Raw genomic sequence first — 18570 nt, forward strand, 5'->3', positions numbered from 1 at the left:
GCCCCGCCCCCCCGCTGATTGCAGGGGCTTCGGGTCCAGCCGCTCCCCCTCCTGGCCCCCGCCCCTCACCCGCCCAGGTGCCCGGATGCGCCAGCCCGGCCGCCATCTTCCCCGCTCGGCTCAGGGACCCGCGCCACTCGCCGAGCGCCCGCCCCGCCGCAGACCCCGGCCCGCGCCGCCGCCGCCCCCGACATGTGAGTAGCCCCCGATGCAAGAAGGGGAGCAGCGTGCAATGGTCCCCGGGCTGCATCGCCTCGGGTGCATGCCAGAGCCGGGCTCCCCGCGCCCCCGCAGGGGCTGGGCGCTCCGCCGACCCCGGGGCTCAGCAAAACGGGGGGCAGGGGGCTGCTCAATGCAAGGCGGTAAAGGGCGTGCAGTGCTCCGCGGGCTGCATAAAGCCGGGGGGATGCGAGATCCGGGCCCTTCCGCCGCCCCCGCAGGGAAAGGGGGCTCATCCACCCTCCCAATGGATGGGTGCAAGGCGGTAAATAGCGTGCAATGCTCGCCAGGCTGCGTAAAGCGGGGTGCATGCAAGATCCGGGGTTCCCCCCCGTCCCCGCAGGGGATGGTAGCTTGTGCACCCTCCCAATGGATGAGCTCGGTAAAGCCAAGGTTGGGGTGTGCTCAATGCAAGGAGATAAATAGCGTGCAATGCTCCCTAGGCTGCATAAAGCGGGGTGCACGCAAGGTCCGGGGTTCCCCTGTCAAGGGAAGGGGGCTCATCCACGCTCCCAATGGATGGCTCCGTGAGGCAGGGTAGAGGCATCCTCAGGGCAAGGAGAAGAATAGGCTTTGGTGCGGGATGATGCCCGGGCTGCATCGCCCCGGGTGATTTCCTTGCCCTTTTCCCCATTTGGGGGGCTTATTCCCAAAAGCCAGGGGCCCCCGGGGCTGGGTGCAGCCGGGCAAGGGCAGGGACGGGACTAGGGGATCGATAGCAAGGAGATCGATATCTTGCAATGCACCTCTGCTTGCATTAACCCCCCCCCCCCGCCCCAATGCATCAGCTAGCCGCAATCTTCCTGCTCCACCCGTGGGGGGGTCCGATCACACCCGTTGGCACCCGCGCCAGCAAAGCCCGGTTGCACAGAAAGGACCGGCGTGCCCCTGGCTGCGTTCCCTGCCATGCACGAAGGAAAGTGGGTGCCAGGGGGCTGGGTTGGGGGACCCCTGCAAAGGGGCAGGGGGAGGGCTGCATTGCTCCTCCGCGGTGGGGGCCAAGAGGCTGGAGAGAGAAGAATGAGGGAGAGGGACATAGGGCTATGGGGGGAGCCTGGGATGGGGGGGAAGAGGGAGATTTGGGGGCAGGGGCTTGTCGGGGGGGGGCGGGAGTCTTGTGGGGGGACTGAGGGAGGGGAGCGGGAGCCTGGCATGGGAGGGTAGCCTTGGATGGGGAGCAGAGGGAAATGGGGGGCAGAACCCTAGGATGGGGAGCAGAGGGAGAGGAGGATGGGGGGCAGGAGCCGTGGATGGAGGGCAGAGGGAGAGGAGGATGGGGGGTGGGATCCTGGGATGGGGAGCAGAGGGAGAGGGGAATGGGAGCAGAACCCTAGGATGGGGAACAGAGGGAGAGGAGGATGGGGGGCAGGAGCTGGGGGTGGGGGGCAGAGGGAGAGGGGAATGGGGGCCGGGAGCCAGGGATGGGCGGCAGGAGCATCATCCCATCTCTTCCCCCCTGCCCCAGCAGACCTGGGCAGCTGAAATCCCCCCCCCCCCACCATGTCATGCAGGGGTACCCCCCAGTGCTCCCCCATAGACAGGGGGCATCGGAGCCCTGCCCAATATGGGGATCTGGGGTGGGGGGGCTGCGTCCCCCATTTCTCCTGCCGGGTATTTTTAGCTCCGGTGGCAGGATGACGCTGAACATGGCTGCCCATTGGCAGCCCGGCTCTCCCCCCGTACCCCACCCCCACACATGTTTTGCTTTCCGGGGGGGGGGGGGCGGCAGTTCTCCAGCGCCCCCCAGCCTCCGATGCGGAGGCCTTGTGGCCAGTTGTAGCCCAGCCCCCCACCGGCCGGGATCGTTTCGGGGGGGGGGGGGCGTCGTTTTTTATTTTTAGAGGAGACGGGAAGGTCACGAAGAAACAGACGGAGAATGGAGTGAGCCGGGTTGGGGGGGTAGGATGTGGGACGGGCTGGGGGATGGAGGGAGGACAGGGCAGCAGTGGGGTGTGTGATGGGGTAGGATGGGGGCGGGTTGGGGATGGGGGGAGGACAGGGCAGGTGGTGGGGTTTGGGCGGGGTGGGATGTGGGGCTGGGGGGTGGGAGGGATGGAGGACAAGGCAGCAGTGTGGCGGGGGATGTGAGGCTATTGGGCGGGTTGGGGGTGGATGGAAGACAGCAGCAGTGGGGTGTGAGGGGGTGGGATGTGGGGCTGGAGGGCGGGTTGGGGGATGGATGGAGGATAGGACAGCAGTAGGGTGTGGTGGGGTAGGCCGGGGGGCGGGTTGGGGGATGGAGGGAGGACAGGGCAGGTGGTAGGGTTTGGGGGGGTAGGATGTGGGGCTGGGGGGTGGGAGCAATGGAGGACAGGGCAGCAGTGTGTGGGGGGGAATGTGGGGCTGGAGGGCTGGTTGGGGAGTGGATGGAGGACAGGGCAGTAGTGGGGCGTGGGGGTTGGGATGTGGGGCTGGCAGGGCCCTGGGTATGTTGGAGGGGCATTGGGGCAGGGCAAGACTGTGGTCCTACCCCTCCCCAACTCAGACCCCCCTCCCCTCCCAGAGCTGGGGTTAGAACCCAGGAGTCCTGGCTCCCAGCCCCAAACCCACCAGCCCCTTCTTCCCCCACAAGCCAGGAGAGAACCCAGGCGTCCTGGCTCCGGGGTCCCTCCCTGGCCTGCAGTGGACGAGCAGCAGGGCTGCTGTGGGTCTTTGGCTGTGTGATGGCGGGGGGGGGGGGGGGGCGGCCGTGCCTGTTTTGGGGCCCCCCAGGAGCTGTGTGCGTGTTGGGGAAGGGGAAGGGGAATGGCCGATCTCACTGCCCCCAAACCCCTTCTCTAGGAGGGGCAGCTGCCTGCCCCTCTCCCGGTGACCTCAGCCCCCTACAGCCGGGGATTCTCTGCCCACGGAAGCTCTAGGGCCCCGGGAGGGGGGTCTGCACACGCCCCCCAGGGACGCTCTAGGGCCCCGGGGCGGGGGGGTCCTGCACACGCATCTCTGTAGGACGGTGTCTGGAGCTGGGGCGTTTAACACAACGAAAAAACCTTAGTACAGTATAAACCAGAGAGAATTTCCCTCCGCACATGCTATGGAGTGCGGGGGCTGGCACCAGGACTCCTGGGTCCTCTCCCTGGCTCTGGAGGGGAGTGGGGGCTAGAGGTTAGAGCAGGGGGGCTGGGAGCCAGGACTCCTGGGTTCTCTCCCCGGCTCCGGGAGGGGAGTGGGGGCTGGTGGGTTAGAGCAGGGGGGCTGGGAGCCAGGACTCCTGGGTTCTCTCCCCGGCTCCAGGAGGGGAGTGGGGGCTAGAGGTTAGAGCAGGGGGGCTGGGAGCCAGGACTCCTGGGTTCTCTCCCTGGCTCTGGGAGGGGAGTGGAGGCTGGTGGTTAGAGCAGAGGGGCTGGGAGCCAGGACTCCTGGGTTCTCTCCCCGGCTCCAGGAGGGGAGTGGGGGCTAGAGGTTAGAGCAGAGGGGCTGGGAGCCAGGACTCCTGGGTTCTCTCCCTGGCTCCGGGAGGGGAGTGGGGGCTAGAGGTTAGAGCAGGGGGGCTGGGAGCCAGGACTCCTGGGTTCTCTCCCTGGCTCTGGGAGGGGAGTGGGGGCTTGTGGTTAGAGCAGAGGGGCTGGGAGCCAGGACTCCTGGGTTCTCTCCCTGGCTCCGGAGGGGAGTGGGGGCTAGAGGTTAGAGCAGGGGGGCTGGGAGCCAGGACTCCTGGGTTCTCTCCCTGGCTCTGGGAGGGGAGTGGGGGCTAGAGGTTGGAGCCGGGCAGGGGGAGCTGGGAGCCGACCTCCTGGATCACCCAGGCCAGAGAATCTCCCCCTGGCTGGAGGCCAGTAACTTGGGTTTGGCTAAAGCACCCACCCGGCCGGATCCGAGCCCCCAACGCCGGACCGTGCCCCCCACTCCCCCAACCCCGGGCAGCTTGTTGCAAGGGTCCCTTTCCCCCCAGTTAAACACCGGGACCCGATCCTGTCCGGCGCCCCCGGGGTTTTCTCCCCGGGCCGCTCCCCAGATGGAGCCGCATCCCCGCTTGCTCCGGCCCTCGGCTCGGTTCTGGGGCTTGTCTCTGCCCCGCGCTCCGGCGTCCTTTTGAAAAGCTGCCCCCCGGCCCTGCCGCCCGCGCTGGAAGCAGGGGCCGGTCACGGGCTAACCCACGCCGCAGCCGGGGCAAATCCCATCCCGGCTCCCCGGAAACACGGCCCCGGGGCGGGGGGAGTTCTCTGCGGATGGTCTGGTGGTCCTGTCCCTTCTGGAAGTTGAATCTTGGCTCCCAGTCCCCTCCTCCTTGCTCTGACCACTCACCCCCACTCCCCTCCGAGAACCCAGGAGTCCTGGCTCCCAGCCCCCACTGCTCTAACCCACCAGCTCCCACTTCCCTCCCAGAGCTGGGGAGAGAACCCAGGAGTCCTGGCTCCCAGCCCCCCCTGCTCGAACCCACCAGCCCCCACTCCCCTCCCAGAGCTGGGGAGAGAACCCAGGAGTCCTGGCTCCCAGCCCACCTGCTCTAACCACTGGATCCCACTCCGCTCCCAGAGCTGGGGAGAGAACCCAGGAGTCCTGGCTCCCAGCCCCCCCTGCTCGAACCCACCAGCCCCCACTCCCTTCCCAGAGCTGGGGAGAGAACCCAGGAGTCCTGGCTCCCAGCCCCCCCTGCTCGAACCCACCAGCCCCCACTCCCTTCCCAGAGCTGGGGAGAGAACCCAGGAGTCCTGGCTCCCAGCCCACCTGCTCTCACCACTGGATCCCACTCCCCTCCCAGAGCCCTCCCCAGTGCAGTCCCCGTTTGCTCTCTCCCCGGCACGGCACTTGGTCGTTTCCCAGCTGATCGCAGCCTACCCCTGCAGGTGGGGATCAGTTCTAGGGGTTCATTCCCCGGTGCTGCCCCAGCAATGCCCCACAGCCCCCCTGCCCAAAGAACCAGGATAGAGGGGCACCCAAGGAGCTGGGGGGGCTGCGGGGAGAGGCTGGCTACGGGGCAAGATTTTGGGGTACTGGCAGTTCAGGAGTGGGGGGCATCTATGGGGTGGGATTGAGGGGCAGTGGGGCACTATGTGGCAGGAGGGAGGGGCTATGGGGCGGGATTGAAGGGCAACGGGGTGCTATGGGGCTGGAATGAGGGGCTATGGGGTGGGATTGAGGGGCGCTGGCAGCGCAGAGGGGGCTATGGGGCAGGATTGAGCGGCTATGGGGCGGGATTGAGGGTTGCTGGCAGCGCAGAGGGGGGCTATGGGGCAGGATTGAAGGGCAACGGGGTGCTATGGGGCTGGAATGAGGGGCTATGGGGTGGGATCGAGGGGTGCTGGCAGCGCAGAGGGGGGCTATGGGGCAGGATTGAGCGGCTATGGGGTGGGATTGAGGGTTGCTGGCAGTGCAGAGGGGGCTATGGGGCAGGATTGAGCAGCTATGGGGCGGGATTGAGGGTTGCTGGCAGCACGGAGGGGGGCTATGGGGCAGGATTGAAGGGCAACGGGGTGCTATGGGGCTGGAATGAGGGGCTATGGGGTGGGATTGAGGGGCGCTGGCAGCGCAGAGGGGGCTATGGGCAGGATTGAGCGGCTATGGGGCGGGATTGAGGGTTGCTGGCAGCGCGGAGGGGGGCTATGGGGCAGGATTGAAGGGCAATGGGGTGCTATGGGGCTGGAATGAGGAGCTATGGGGCGGGATTGAGGGTTGCTGGCAGCGCAGAGGGGAGCTATGGGGCAGGATTGAAGGGCAACGGGGTGCTATGGGGCGGGACCGGGGGCAGCGCCCGCTGTGGCTGGCCGTGTTCGGGGCTGTTTCCCCCTCGCGGGGTCACCGTGACCTTTGCCCTCTGCCCCCCCCCCAGGTCGGCCCCCGCCGCCGCCCCCCCTGCCGCCGGAGGAGAAGGGGGTGGCCCCCCCCCACCGCCCCCCAACCTCACCAGCAACCGGAGGCTGCAGCAGACCCAAGCCCAGGTGGACGAGGTGAGCGTGGGGGGTGGCGGGCGGCCTCCGGACGCCTGGGTCCCTTCCGCGGGCGGGGCCCCCCGTGTCTGACTCCCCCCCCCGCCCCCCAGGTGGTTGACATCATGCGGGTGAACGTGGACAAGGTGCTGGAGCGGGACCAGAAGCTGTCGGAGCTGGACGACCGGGCCGACGCCCTGCAGGCCGGCGCCTCCCAGTTCGAGACCAGCGCCGCCAAGCTGAAGCGCAAGTACTGGTGGAAGAACCTCAAGGTGCGGCCCCCCCACGGCCCCCCGTCTCCCCCCCGTTCCCCCCGCGGCCCCCCGTCTCCCCCCCGTTCCCCCTGCGGCCCCCTGTTTCCCTCGTCTCCCGACACCCCCTCACAGCCCCCCCTCCCTGCGGCCTCCCATTTCCCCCCCCAGCCCCCTGTCTCCCGACAACCCCCCCCCAGCCTCCCGTTCCCCCCCCCCCCCCACAACCCCTGTCTCCCCCGTGGACCCCCATTTCCCCCCGCGGATCCCGTTCCCTCCCCCCACATCCCCCGTCTCCCGACACCCCCTCACAGCCCCCCCTCCCCACAGCCCCCCTGTCTGTCAACACCCCCCCCGCAGCCTCCTGTTCCCCCCGCAGCCCCCCCATCCCCCCACGGCCCCCCGTTCCCAACCGCAGCCTTCGGTTCCCCCCGTCTCCCCCCCATCTCCCCCCACGGCCCCCCATCTCCCCCCGTCTCCCGACACCCCCTCACAGCCCCCCCTCCCCGCGGCCTCCCGTTCCTCCCCACAGCCCCCCTGTCTGTCGACACCCCCCCCCCGCAGCCTCCTGTTCCCCCCGCAGCCCCCCCATCCCCCCACGGCCCCCCGTTCCCAACCGCAGCCTTCGGTTCCCCCCGTCTCCCCCCCATCTCCCCCCACGGCCCCCCATCTCCCCCCGTCTCCCGACACCCCCTCACAGCCCCCCTCCCCGCGGCCTCCCGTTCCTCCCCACAGCCCCCCTGTCGACACACCCCCCCGCCGCGGACCCCGTTCCCCCCCCCCCACAACCCCTGTCTCCCCCGTGGACCCCCATTTCCCCCCGCGGATCCCGTTCCCTCCCCCCACATCCCCCGTCTCCCGACACCCCCTCACAGCCCCCCCTCCCTGTGGCCTCCCATTTCCCCCCGCAACCCCCTGTCTCCCGACAACCCCCCCCCAGCCTCCCGTTCCCCCCCCCACAACCCCTGTCTCCCCCGTGGACCCCCATTTCCCCCCGCGGATCCCGTTCCCTCCCCCCACATCCCCCGTCTCCCGACACCCCCTCACAGCCCCCCCTCCCCGCAGCCTCCCGTTCCCCCCCACAGCCCCCTGTGGCCGCCCTCCCCGCACAGCCCCCCATTCCCCCTGTGGCCCGCCGTTCCCCCCGCAGCCCCCCCATCCTCCCTGCAGCCCCCCATCTCCCCCCGCTGCCCCGACCCCTCCCCGTGGCCCCGCTGATCTCCCGTCTCCCCCGCAGCCCCCTGACACCCTCATCCCTGCCACTCTCTGCCCCATAGCTGCCCTTCCTGGCTCCCTCTGACCCCCTACCCTTCCCCATGGCTCCCCTCCTGGCCCCAAGCCCCTGCCCCCCACCTTCCCCTGACGCTCACGGCCTCTCTCCCCACAGATGATGATTATCCTGGGGGTGATATGCGCCATCATCCTGATCATTATCATTGGTGAGTGGGGGCTGGTGGGGGGGGCGGGGGCGTGTCGGGGCAGCATGTGACCCCCACCCCCTTGGGATATGGGAGAGGCAGCTAGGCACCTTTCATGGGGGTGTGGCAGCAAGGAGGTGGGGCTGCCTTTGGCCCCACCCACAGACTGGCCCCGCCCACAGCCACCCCTCAAGATGGCAGGGAAGGGTTGCTGGAAGGGGCGTGGCTTTCCTTGGACCCGCCCACCATCACACCTGCAATACTGAGAGGAAACTGCTGTGAAGGATGATGGGAAGGGGTGTGGCTTCCCTTAGCCCCACCTACCCAGAGACCCACCAGGCTCCCCTTAGTACAGAAATAAAAGGGGTGGAGCTTTTTTTTCACCCCACAGGCCCCGCCCACTGCTGCACCTACAGGGTCCAGCCAATAGTGCAGAAATAAGATCTTCGAGGGGGTGCAGCTTTCTTTGGCCCTGCCCCCAGCCACCCATCCTACTGCAATGAAACAGGCACGGGGTTATTGGGAAGGGGTGTGGCTTGTGAGGCCCCGCCCACAACTGCAGCTGGACGCTGTGGGGTGAAACAGGAGAAGGGTTATTGGGAAGGGGCGTGGCTTTCTGTCGCCCCGTCCACATGGTGGCAAGTAGCCTTAGCACAAAGGAGCCAAGTTAGACCCGGATGGCCTGAAATTTCCTTCCCTCGCTCCCTGGACTTCCCCTTCTCCAGCTGCTGCAGTCTGCTGGGTCCCCCCCACACGCTATTCTTCCCCCGGAGCCCCTTCTGTATTTTTGGGGCACCCATTTGAATGAAGCAAGAGAAATGTCCCATCTCCAAATGCCACTAGCTCCCTCTCCCATCCATAGACATGGCAACATCCACCGCCACCATTAGGTTCCAGGGTTAACACTCACTTGAGATAAACCGGGAGACTTCCTCTTTGCTGTGAAGAAAGCCTCAGTTCCTGTCCTAAACTGTGCTGCTTCCTGTAGGGCTCTTAGGCTGTCCTGGGTCCCCAGAACTGGCTGCATCTCAGCGCTGGGCAAGGGGTCCCTGGGTAACCAGCTGCCCCACCCCAGAGGTGGCCGCATTTCAGCACCGGGCGAGGAGTCCCTGGGTCACCAGCCGCCCCGCCCCAGAGGTGGCCGCATCTCAGTGCCGGGCGAGGGGTCCCTGGGTAACCAGCTGCCCCACCCCAGAGGTGGCCGCATTTCAGCACCGGGCGAGGAGTCCCTGGGTCACCAGCCGCCCCGCCCCAGAGGTGGCCGCATCTCAGCGCCGGGCGAGGGGTCCCTGGGTCACCCGCCGCCCCGCCCCAGAGGTGGGCGCATCTCGGCGCCGGGCGAGGGGGCCCTGGGTCACCCGCCGCCCTGCCCCAGAGGTGGCCGCATCTCGGCGCCGGGCGAGGGGTCCCTGGGTCACCAGCCGCCCCGCCCCAGAGGTGGCCGCATCTCAGCGCCGGGTGAGGGGTCCCTGGGTCACCAGCCGCCCCGCCCCAGAGGTGGCCGCATTTCGGCATCAGCCAAGGGGTCCCTGGGTAACCAGCCGCCCCGCCCCAGAGGTGGCCGCATCTCAGCACCGGGCGAGGGGTCCCTGGGTCACCCGCCGCCCCGCCCCAGAGGTGGCCGCATCTCAGCGCCGGGCGAGGGGTCCCTGGGTCACCAGCCACCCCGCCCCAGAGGTGGCCGCATCTCAGCGCCGGGCGAGGGGTCCCTGGGTCACCAGCCACCCCGCCCCAGAGGTGGCCGCATCTCAGCACCGGGCGAGGGGTCCCTGGGTCACCAGCCACCCCGCCCCAGAGGTGGCCGCATCTCAGCGCCGGGCGAGGGGTCCCTGGGTCACCCGCCGCCCCGCCCCAGAGGTGGCCGCATCTCAGCGCCAGGCGAGGGGTCCCTGGGTCACCAGCCGCCCTGCCCCAGAGGTGGCCGCATTTCGGCATCAGCCAAGGGGTCCCTGGGTAACCAGCCACCCCGCCCCAGAGGTGGCCACATCTCAGCACCGGGCGAGGGGTCCCTGGGTCACCCACCGCCCCGCCCCAGAGGCGGCCGCATCTTAAACTAACTCCCCTCTGCTCCCGTCTCTCTTTCCTTTCCAGTTTACTTCAGCACTTAATGGACCCTCGGAAGCCAAAGCCCCCCCTCCCTCCCCCCAAAGGAGCTGCGGCCGGGAGAGGCGCGAGGGGCTGCGACCCCCCCCTCCCATGATGTCAGCCATATCTTCCAGCCTCCCCCCCCTTCTCCCCCGGGCCCCCCCGTGGCATGTGTGTCTGTGTTGCGGTGCGTATGGCCGTCCTGTATATAGGCTAACTTATTTATACATATTCTATATTTTGTCTGTTTGTAGATTTATTACTAGATTTACAGCTGTCATGGACCCCACCCCCAATACCTGCTCCCCACCAGTGTTTTCAGTGTCTACTGATTTAATTGAAATATTTTAAGGACCAATCCCCCCCCACCCCCACCCCAAAAAAGTAAAATAGGGGGAACCCAGAAGCCTGAGAAACTCAAGCGCCCCCCCCCCCCCGCCCTTTCAGAGCGATGCCGAGCAACGCGAGAGCCGGGTCCCCCGGCTTGGCTGTCTCGGCCCCTGTATAAAGAGCTGCCCCACTCCAGAGCTGGCCGCATCTCAGCGCTCCGGGGAGGGGTCCCTGTATAAACAGCTGCCCCATCCCAGAGCTGGCCGCATCTCAGTGCCGGGCGAGGGGTCCCGGGATAACCAGCCGTCCTGCCCCAGAGCTGGCCGCATCTCAGTGCCGGATGAGGGGTCCCTGTATAACCGTTACCCCGCCCCAGAGCTGGCCGCATCTCAGCGCTCCGGGGAGGGGTCCCTGTATAAACAGCTGCCCCATCCCAGAGCTGGCCGCATCTCAGTGCCGGGCGAGGGGTCCCGGGATAACCAGCCGCCCTGCCCCAGAGCTGGCCGCATCTCAGTGCCGGATGAGGGGTCCCTGTATAACCGTTACCCCGCCCCAGAGCTGGCCGCATCTCAGCGCTCCGGGGAGGGGTCCCTGTATAAACAGCTGCCCCATCCCAGAGCTGGCCGCATCTCAGTGCCGGGTGAGGGGTCCCGGGATAACCAGCCGCCCCGCCCCAGAGCTGGCCGCATCTCAGTGCCGGATGAGGGGTCCCTGTATAACCGTTACCCCGCCCCAGAGCTGGCCGCATCTCAGCGCTCCGGGGAGGGGTCCCTGTATAAACAGCTGCCCCATCCCAGAGCTGGCCACATCTCAGTGCCGGGCGAGGGGTCCCGGGATAACCAGCCGCCCCGCCCCAGAGCTGGCCGCATCTCAGTGCCGGATGAGGGGTCCCTGTATAACCGTTACCCCGCCCCAGAGCTGGTTGCATCTCAGTGCCGGATGAGGGGTCCCTGTATAACCGTTACCCCGCCCCAGAGCTGGCCGCATCTCAGTGCCGGATGAGGGGTCCCTGGATAACCATCACCCTGCCCCAGAGCTGGCCACATCTCCGTGCCGGATGAGGGGTCCCTGGATAACCATCACCCTGCCCCAGAGCTGGCCGCATCTCTGTGCCGAATGAGGAGTCCCTGTATAACCGTCACCCTGCCCCAGAGCTGGCCACATCTCCGTGCCGGATGAGGGGTCCCTGGATAACCATCACCCTGCCCCAGAGCTGGCCGTATCTCAGTGCCGGATGAGGGGCCCCTGGATAACCATCACCCTGCCCCAGAGCTGGCCGCATCTCTGTGCCGAATGAGGAGTCCCTGTATAACCGTCACCCTGCCCCAGAGCTGGCCACATCTCCGTGCCGGATGAGGGGTCCCTGGATAACCAGGCGCCCCGCCCCAGAGATGGCCGCATCTCCGTGCCGGATGAGGGGTCCCTGGATAACCATCACCCTGCCCCAGAGCTGGCCGCATCTCCGTACTGGATGAGGGGTCCCTGGATAACCAGCCGCCCCGCCCCAGAGATGGCTGCATCTCACACCATGCAAAGGGGGGGTGTCATAAGTGTCTTTACCTTCCTCTTCTCCCCCCCACATCCCGATCCACCCCCTTCCCTGACCCTGTGAGGTTTTGTAACATTCCTGGATCTGTACAGTGCAGTCTGGCTTTGGGGGGGGCTGGGGGTTGCTCTTCCTACCCCACACCTCATGTGTGGGAGGGGGCAGTGTTGTCACACCCCCAGCTCCAAGCCCTTTAAGAGTCTTAGGGTGGGGGTTGCATGGGGAAAGGGGGGGAGCCCCTAAATCCACCCCTCCCCCATGGCCCAGCGGTTCCAGCTTCTCTCCTCTGGGGGTGGAGAGAGGGGGCAGGCTGGCTCCCCATTAACTGTCTGTCTGACCCCAGAGAGCCCCCCCACCCAGCAGCAGGGCCCAGGCCTGGCTGGGGCAGGGGGGCTCGGTGATCCCGTAGCGGGGGGGGCTGGATAAATCTTGTCACGGGGAGGGGGAGAAGCAGTCACAGCCCAGAGCCAGCGACTCCTTCCCCCCACCCCACCTCCCCCAGAGTGTGGGCACAGATGGGGCATTCCCCTCCCCCACCCGCTAATGGGGGGGGGGTTCCCTGGTGGCCAGCAGGGGGCGATCCCTGAGCAGCTCTGCAACGTATCCCTGTGTCCTGTGATGAGTGACCCCCACCTTGCCCAGTCCCTCTCCCCCAGCCCTTTGAGGCAGTCATCTGTAGCATTAAACCTTCCCTGCTAGCCCCATAGCGCTAAACCTCTCCCAGCTCCGAGACAGCCCCATAGCACGACCCCTCCCCCCGCCAGCCCCTACAGAACGATCCCCCCCCACACACACACCCACTGAGGAGATATGACGTCTCTCCGTGCCGAGTGCTCGCTGGGGGGGGCGGATTGGGCCCCCCCCCCGCCAGCTTGGAGGGACATTGGCGCGGGGTCCCCTACAAGGCCCGCTTTGGAGGGCGCAGCCTGGCGGTCCTCTGCTCCCCATCTGGAGGGAACGTGGGCGCTAAGGACCTGGCTGGCTCTGCCCCCTGTGAGGCTGGCTTGGCAGCGGGGTGCCCTGGGGGTCCCTTCAACCAGGCTGCGTGGATTGTGAACTGCTGGGGAACAGAGAGTGGGGGGGGGCAAATCCCAGGCTGTGTTTTCCCTGGGCCGGGGGGCAGGTGTCACTGCTGCCCCTCGGCTTTGGGGGCACAGGGTCCTCCGTGCCCCACGGTGGGACCAGTGCCCCCTAATTCTAAAGACACCTGGGATGAGGGTGGAGGGGGGGCAGAGCTGGCTGGATTCCCCTAGACCTAGCTAGAGGGAGGGGGGGTTCGGCCTTGCCCCCCACGCACTCCCCAGCAGCAGGCGGGGGGCGAGGCACCCCCTGGAGGGAACGGGGAGTGACTTTATGCTGTGAAAATGTACAATAAATGTCCTGTGGAGAAAGCCCAAGCTGCTGTCCGTCCGTCTGTCTGTGCTGCCATCCGTCCTGGGGAGGGAGCCCTGGATAATCAGTCGCCCCAGAGGTGACCACAACTCAGCTCCGGGCGAGGGGTCCCTGGGTAACCGGCTGCCCTGCCCCAGAGGTGGGTGCATCTCAGCGCCGGGCGACGGGTCCCTGGGTAACCGGCTGCCCTGCCCCAGAGGTGGGTGCATCTCAGCGCCGGGCGACGGGTCCCTGGGTAACCGGCTGCCCTGCCCCAGAGGTGGGTGCATCTCAGCGCCGGGCGAGGGGTCCCTGGGTAACCGGCTGCCCTGCCCCAGAGGTGGGTGCATCTCAGCACCGGGCGAGGGGTCCCTGCGTAACCGGCTGCCCTGCCCCAGAGGTGGGTGCATCTCAGCGCCGGGCGAGGGGTCCCTGGGTAACCGGCTGCCCTGCCCCAGAGGTGGGTGCATCTCAGCGCTGGGCGAGGGGTCCCTGGGTAACCGGCTGCCCTGCCCCAGAGGTGGCTGCATCTTGGTGCTTGGTCCCTGTCTAACCAGCTGCCACGCCCCGGAGGTAGCTGCATCTCTGCGCTGGGAGACGGGTCCCTGGGTAACCAGCTGCCCCGCCCCAGAGGTGGCTCCATCTTGGTGCAGGGCGAGGGATCCCTGGCTAACCAGCCGCCCTGCCACATATGTGGTTACATCAGCACTGGGCGAGGGGTCCCTGGATAACCAGCCGCCCCGCCCCGCCCCAGAGGTGGCTGCATCTCTTCTGTCCACACAACCCCCTTATTTCCATTTCTGGAAATAAGGGGGTTAGTGTCTGAGATTCACCGCACCCCCTCCTGCCACGAATCCCACTACCCTCTGAGAACCAGGGGGAGAACCCTAAAGTCCGAACACCCAGGTCCAGCCGCCTCCCTCCCCGCAATCACTAGCCCCCCACTCCCCGGGCCAGGATTGGGGCCTGGTCCCGCTTTGACCCAAGCGGCTAGTGAAATCTCAGCGTCCCGGGACTATTCCGGTTGGACGTAGGGCCAGCTGGCGTCGGCCGTTCTCGGACCTGCCCTCCACTTCCAGCGTGCTGCTCTTCCAAAATCGGCCCCAAGCCTCTTCTCCCGCTCAGATGCTGGGGGGGGGGGTGCCCTTCCCGTAACCCCCCCTCCCACGGGAATGCGTTTGGCTTCAGGGGCCTCATGCCTATCAATCTCAGTGAGGTTTTAACTCAACCCATAACAAGGTTTGGCCCAGTTCATAACAGAACCCAGGAGTCCTGGCTCCCAGCCCCCCCTGCTCTAACCCTCCGGCCCCCACTCCCCTCCCAGAGCCGGGGAGAGAACCCAGGAGTCCTGGCTCCCAGCCCCCCCTGCTCTAACCCTCCGGCCCCCACACCCCTCCCAGAGCCGGGGAGAGAACCCAGGAGTCCTGGCTCCTCTTCCCCACAACTGACCTTGTTAAAAACCAAGCCTCCCACTCACGCAGTGGAGCTGGGTGAGTGCCAGGGCCTGCCAGCAGGGGGCGACCTTCCCCACTGCTAGAGAAAGGGGGCGGGGCCATAGCCCCATTCCCACCTGGCTACAGCTGGGACCAAGGGAGCCTTGACTGGTTCCAGTGCTGAGCTGGGAACTGGAACCCAGGGGGACACTGGGCAGCACCCACGGCCACGGGCTCTCTTGTGGCTGGGAGCCAGGACTCCTGGGTTCTGGCCCTGGGAGGGGGGTGCAGTCTAGCGACTGGCTAGCACAGACCCATCCATTTCACTCAGCCCCCCCCCCCCCCCCCGCAATGCGTCCCCCGCCCAAAGCCTTTCACCCCTCGGCTAACTAAACTGGCACAGATCACAAGAGAGCGAGGGCAGGGGGAGCCCTGATGTCCCTGCAAAGGTGAGCCCAGCTGGGCATCGGTGCCCCACGCTGGACAAGAAGGCAAACTCCCCCCACGGGCCCTGCCCATCTGGCTTAGGCGGGCAGGGCTGAATGCCACCTTGCTCCAGGCAATGAAAAGGGACGGAGGGGTTGGCTGGGTCGGCTCTTCCCTTTGCCTACAGCTGGGCAAGGGCACAGCGGGCACCGCTGGCCAAAAGAGCCTGATCTCATGGGCACAGGGCGGGCTCCACCCGAATAAGCGCTTGAAGAATCCACCGATTTCTGCTTTGCCCGCTCTGAACGCTGCCTCAGCAACCAATCTCCACCTCCCCTCCGCTTTCTACGGCACGCCTTCGGAATTTGGCACCCAGGCCCCCTGATTTCTGCACGGCATTTCCCTGACTTTTGCGTGGTACACACTGAATTCTGCACCAGCTTGCCCCGATTTCTGTCACCTGCTTGATTCTGCACCTGTTCCCCTTGCCTTGTCTTTCCTGCTGAATTCTGCATCCAAATTCCCCGATTTCCCCATCACCGACACTGAATTCTGCATCACACACCCGATTTCTGTTTCAAACATACTGAATTCTGCACCAGTTTCTCCTGCTCTCTAAGTCACACTTACTGAATTCTGCACCCAAATCCCCCCGATTTCTGTTTTGCACACTGAATTCTGCACAGAATCCCTGATTACCAGCGCCCATGCTGATATCTGCACCAAATCCCCACTGAATTCTCCATGAAATCACCCTGATTTCTGTGTGTCATGCTCAATTCTCCACCAAAGACCCCCTGATTATATAAAGTCACAGCGTTGAAGGCCAGAAGGGAGGGACTCTGACTTCCTGTACCTCACCTCACAGGCCACCAAGCCCCGCACACCAAACGGCCCGGCCAGCCAAACACTGGAGAGAAACAACTCTTGGTGCCAACTCAGATCCCTGGCCCAGCCACCCACCCACCCAGCATCCCATCTCTGGCATGGCCATCCCCGATGCTCCAGAAGAGAGAGAGAAAAACAAACAGAATATACTGGGCAGGTGTCGGGGGGATTCCTTCCTGACCCCTGCAGGCGACCAGCCAGCGCCCTGAAGCCTGAGATCTACAGAACGTAAGAGCGAAATTGGAACGTGTTTCCCTCCACCCCAGGACTCTCAAGCCCCACCCTCCCAAGCAATCCTGCCACACAATGGCCCTCATCCATTTGCCCAGCTCCTTCTAACAACGAATTAAGCTGTTTGCCCCCCTGCAATTCCCAGTGGGAGACGGTCCCAGAAGATCACCCTGCAGATGGTGAGAAACCTTCTAATCTCCAGCCTGAATTTGTCCAGGGCCGGTTTCTAGACACTTGTTCTTGTGGGAACGTTGTCCTTCAGCTTCAGTCGCTCATTGTACCCCTTGGTGTTCCCCCCCGATTTCAGAACCACACGAGCTGGATCCTGCCCCAAATCCCCCCGATTTCTAAGTCTCTCGCGCTGGATTCTACCCCAAATCCTCCCGATTTCCAAGTCTCTCGCACTGGATTCTGCCCCAAATCCCCCCGATTTCTACGTCTCTCGCGCTGAATTCTGCCCCCAAATCCTCCCGATTTCTACGTCTCTCGCGCTGAATTCTGCCCCCAAATCCCCCCGATTTCTACGTCTCTCGCGCTGAATTCTGCCCCCAAATCCTCCCGATTTCTACGTCTCTCCCGCTGGATTCTGCACCCAAATCCACCCGATTTCTATGTCTCTCGCCCTGGATTCTGCCCCCAAATCCCCCCGATTTCTACGTCTCGCACGCTGGATTCTACCCCAACTCCTCCCGATTTCTACGTCTCGCACGCTGGATTCTGCCCCCAAATCCTCCGGATTTCTACGTCTCTCGCACTGAATTCTGCCCCCAAATCCCCCCGATTTCTACGTCTCTCGCGCTGGATTCTGCCCCCAAATCCTCCGGATTTCTACGTCTCTCGCACTGAATTCTGCCCCCAAATCCCCCCGATTTCTACGTCTCTCGCGCTGAATTCTGCCCCCAAATCCTCCCGATTTCTACGTCTCGCACGCTGGATTCTGCCCCCAAATCCTTCCGATTTCTACATCTCGCACGCTGGATTCTGCCCCCAAATCCTCCCGATTTCTACGTCTCGCACGCTGGATTCTGCCCCCAAATCCTCCCGATTTCTACGTCTCTCGCGCTGAATTCTGCCCCCAAATCCCCCCGATTTCTACGTGTCTCGCGCTGGATTCTGCCCCCAAATCCTCCCGATTTCTACGTCTCGCACGCTGGATTCTGCCCCCAAATCCTCCCGATTTCTACGTCTCGCACGCTGGATTCTGCCCCCAAATCCTCCCGATTTCTACGTCTCTCACGCTGGATTCTGCCCCCAAATCCTTCCAATTTCTACGTCTCGCACGCTGGATTCTGCCCCCAAATCCCCCCGATTTCTACGTCTCGCACGCTGGATTCTGCCCCCAAATCCTCCCGATTTCTACGTCTCTCACGCTGGATTCTGCCCCCAAATCCTCCCGATTTCTACGTCTCTCACGCTGGATTCTGCCCCCAAATCCTTCCGATTTCTACGTCTCGCACGCTGGATTCTGCCCCCAAATCCCCCCGATTTCTACGTCTCGCACGCTGGATTCTGCCCCCAAATCCTCCCGATTTCTACGTCTCGCACGCTGGATTCTGCCCCCAAATCCTCCGGATTTCTACGTCTCGCACGCTGGACCCTGCCCCAAATCCTCCGGATTTCTACGTCTCGCACGCTGGACCCTGCCCCAAATCCCCCTGATTTCAGCATCACACGTGCTGGACCCTGCCCCAAATCCTCCCGATTTCGGCATCACAGACGCTGGACCCTGCACCGAATCCCCATGATTTCTACGTCTCGCACGCTGGATTCTGTGCCAAGTCCCTCAGGTTCCTGCACCTGATTTGCAGCTGAGGGAGGGGCCAGGACTGGAGATAAGGTTGAAGCTACACCAGGGAGACAGGGTCAGGGGGTTGGAGTGATCCCTGGCGTAGGCCCCATCCAGCTGCCAGAGCCGGATTGCTGCTTGCCTGGTTGGTGCCACAGAGCCAAAGCCTGGGGCTGTCTCAGCTCCGGATATTAATAGATGTCCCGGAACAAGGCGTTCTGGCCTCCTAACCTAGCTCCCCAGACCCCACCCCGGCTCCTTACACCCACGGAGTGGGGCAGGGCCTGCCCCAGATCTGGGACTACCTATTCCTGAATGCAGCCCCATGAGCCGTGGGGAGGGGCTGCGGGGAGCCTCACCTGGCTCCTGCCCCAGAGGAGTGGCTGAGACACATTGTCCTGGACAGCGCTGATTGGAGACTGGGGCCTAGTGGTTGGAGTGGGGGCAGGGAGCCAGGACTCCTGGGTTCTCTCCCCTGCTCTGGGAGGGAAGCAGAGGCTGGTGGTTAGAGCAGGGGGGGCTGGGAGCCAGGACGCCTGGGTTCTCTCCCGGGCTGTGGGAAGGGAGTGGGGGCTGGTGGGTTAGAGCAGGGGGCGCCAGGACTCCTGGGTTCTCTCCCCAGCTCTGGGAGGGGAGTGGGGGCTGGTGGTTAGAACAGGGGGGGCTGGGGGCCAGGACTCCTGGGTTCTCTCCCCCGCTCTGGGAGGGGAGTGGGGGCTGGTGGT

At 65.3% G+C, this 18570-nt stretch overlaps 1 protein-coding gene across 2 annotated transcripts; it reads left to right on the top strand.

Annotated features, from left to right (window-relative positions):
* Positions 1-52: 52 nt before the first annotated feature.
* Positions 53-13107, top strand: VAMP2 (vesicle associated membrane protein 2). 2 transcript variants are annotated; one of them, XM_078851026.1, is made up of 5 exons: positions 53-194; positions 5984-6101; positions 6194-6352; positions 7719-7770; positions 9841-13107. In XM_078851026.1, coding segments are annotated over exons 1-5 (348 nt in total). In that variant the 5' UTR covers positions 53-192; the 3' UTR covers positions 9858-13107. The 2 variants fall into 2 exon arrangements, with proteins under 2 accessions (XP_078707152.1, XP_078707151.1); XM_078851025.1 differs by lacking the exon at positions 53-194 and adding an exon at positions 2081-2100.
* The last annotated feature ends 5463 nt before the right edge of the window (positions 13108-18570 follow it).

Source organism: Lepidochelys kempii, chromosome 28 (genome assembly GCF_965140285.1).
Source record: "Lepidochelys kempii isolate rLepKem1 chromosome 28, rLepKem1.hap1, whole genome shotgun sequence".
NCBI lineage: Eukaryota > Metazoa > Chordata > Testudines > Cheloniidae > Lepidochelys > Lepidochelys kempii.